The following is a 2,648-nucleotide window of genomic DNA, read 5'->3' on the forward strand; positions in this document are numbered from 1 at the left end:
GTAATAACAACAACAACAACAACAACAACATTAATAATAATAATAATAATAATAATAATGTACAGATAATTTCATACCAAAGTCTTTGAAGCTCATTTTAGTTTCAGCTGCACTGATCTGTACCTGTCTAATGGCCGCTATCAGTGTAGCTAGGAACAAGAGAAAAGAGAAACATTATAACAACATAAGAACATTATACTTATGCTAGTGAAGTAGAGAGAGAGGGAGAGAGAGTAGAGAGAGAGAGAGAGAGAGAGGGAGGTGGGAGAAGTCATACCTCCTTCAACAAGCAATGAACCAGCAAGTACCACAAAGGCCTAAACAAACAAACAAACAAACAAACAAACAAATAAATAAATAAATAAATAAATAAATAAATGGGCATACAGCTGGTAGATGAGACAGAATGGGCGGGTACATGATGCTGTTGATCCCGTGATAGACAGTGACACCACATCCAAGGAAGAATATACCAATGCCACTGATCAGTGAGTAGACGTACCTCGCACGAGAGAATCCATACCTGTACCAGAATGAAAATATGAAGTATGGGAATGGAAATACGAGTTTCTTACGGGTGGGATAGGTCTGGCTTTCTGATGGACTGAGTGATACCAAAAGCTAATAAACACTATAAATAAATAAATAAATAAATAAATAAATAAATAAACAAACAAATAAATAAAGAAATGGTTACTTGATTAAGGACATCAACCAGTGAGTGGATTGCTTCAGAGAGCATTGATGCTGATCCAGTGTATAGATATGACAATAGTTTAATAATCATTACCACAGTATTACTGAAAGACAAATAATAATAATAATAATATTATTATTATTAATTATATGTCCTTGCTATAGCATAAAATACAACTCTTGCTGATCCTTGAAGTAGCTCCACCCTCTTCTGTGGATCACCATACACCTATTAATAAAATAAATAAATAAATAAATAAATATTTAATTGTCCAACTTCAGTCTCCACGTGTTTTCTTGTCGATTCTTTCTTGACTTTCTTTAGTAGCGTAATTAATGCATTTAATCCTAATTAAACCATCAATCAATTAATTAATAAACTATTAATTGCCTTCTCTTCTCCTGTCCTCCTCTTTAGCTTGTCTTCGTCTAATGTCAAGAGCCTTCTCAAGAAGACCCCAACTACCCCAGACCTCAAGTGCCCTAATAAGGAGAGAGGGGAGGAGAGAAATATCAAGGTCAAAGTCTTAGTCATTTAAAAATCAAATTTCATGTTACCTTTTTTCAACGTCAGATTTTAAGTAGCAGTTGACCAGCTGGGGCCCACTCTCGTCGGCATTTCTAAAGGTCCTTTGAGACAAACCTTCTAAATCCCTGAGGAGGAGAAACAGGTGGAAATACAATAACTGAACTACTAACTGTACTAATGGATCATCATCTTATTGTACACTATAGCAACTGTAGACTACAGCAGAGTATTAGTAAGGTATAATCATTCATGAGTGTTGATACACATACACTGTAGTAGAGGTTAGTCTATAGTGTCACTACATTAAGATCTACTGTATCTAGACTCATGTACATTGACTTGGTTGTATTCATCTTTTAATTTAATTTTAATTTGATATTATGATATTAATGACTCACTCTATCTCCAGTAGGTAGTCTGTCATTGCTCTTTGTCCAGTAATGAACGTATTCCTCCAGTAAAATCCATTATATGTATCTTTATTATTATTATTGTCTTTATTATTATTATTGTCTTTATTATTATTATTATTGTCTTTATTATTATTATTATTATTTCCTGTAGAGCCTAGAAGACGATACATTAATAAATAATTAAAAATCGAACGTCCCAGTATGCCTCCACCAAAACAAGTTCTGGTAATCGTAAAATTAAAAATATTAAATTTACCTCCTGTGCTAGCAAGCCTTGTTAAATAATTATTATTCTGAGGTCTAGTAAGAAATAATGACATTTATATTATTATTTAAAAGTTATGAATTACTTTTTGCTCCTGATTAAAGCTGATATTAATCTCTTATTTACAAAGTAAGTATTTGGCAGCTTCCCGCTTCTTATAAAACCTAAGAATAGACACAATACTTCACTAGTCATCCTCTATCACTCACTGTAGCATCTACAGCACAAGGAGGCCATCTTTAGCCCTAGGCCACGCCCTCTTTAATTGGATCTAGCATCCTGATAGTATACGGATTAATTTGAGAGTATACTAAATTCCGGATTCTATAACACGCCTACCATTAGGGGTGTGGTTATAGCTCCACTGCCCCGCCTACTCTGTTTTTTTTAATTTTAAATTAAATTATTAATTTTTTTAAATTTTAAATTGAAATTAAATTTTAAAATTAATTTAAACCATTGGCTCAAAGGCTCATTGTATACTGTTATCCACCCCATTACATGTAATAATGGAGAACATGCAATCAATACTTACCAGGGTCCAGTCCAGAACAGTCAGACCTACTAGAGGGGGTGGTGGAGGGAAAGAGCAGAATATGTGGATTATATTGTACATGCATAAAATACATTATAAACATGCGTAATTATACATTATTAACTCTCACTCTACCTCACACTCAACCAACTTTAAACTTGACCCCTACATAAAAATAAAAAAGAAAAATGTTTAAACAATAGAATAAGT

At 33.2% G+C, this 2,648-nt stretch overlaps 1 protein-coding gene and 1 long non-coding RNA gene across 2 annotated transcripts; both read right to left on the reverse strand.

Moving 5' to 3' along the window:
* Positions 1-63: 63 nt before the first annotated feature.
* On the reverse strand, positions 64-1,756 carry LOC105315711 (zinc transporter 9-like; the record flags this gene model as incomplete). Its single annotated transcript, XM_020007027.1, has 10 exons — positions 1,624-1,756; positions 1,255-1,350; positions 1,088-1,179; positions 974-1,044; positions 852-925; positions 698-800; positions 576-631; positions 388-523; positions 278-317; positions 64-149 (listed from the first exon to the last, which is right to left on the reverse strand). Coding segments are annotated over exons 1-10 (780 nt in total), but the record flags the coding sequence as incomplete, so codon positions are not given.
* Positions 1,757-1,767: 11 nt separating this feature from the next.
* Positions 1,768-2,170, reverse strand: LOC109591262 (uncharacterized). The gene is made up of 4 exons (XR_002189731.1): positions 2,113-2,170; positions 1,989-2,067; positions 1,895-1,938; positions 1,768-1,792 (listed from the first exon to the last, which is right to left on the reverse strand). It is a non-coding gene; the product is annotated as an uncharacterized LOC109591262 (long non-coding RNA).
* Between the last annotated feature and the right edge of the window lie 478 nt (positions 2,171-2,648).

Source organism: Amphimedon queenslandica, unplaced genomic scaffold (assembly GCF_000090795.2).
Source record: "Amphimedon queenslandica unplaced genomic scaffold, v1.1 AMPQUscaffold_8594_Cont19462, whole genome shotgun sequence".
NCBI lineage: Eukaryota > Metazoa > Porifera > Demospongiae > Haplosclerida > Niphatidae > Amphimedon > Amphimedon queenslandica.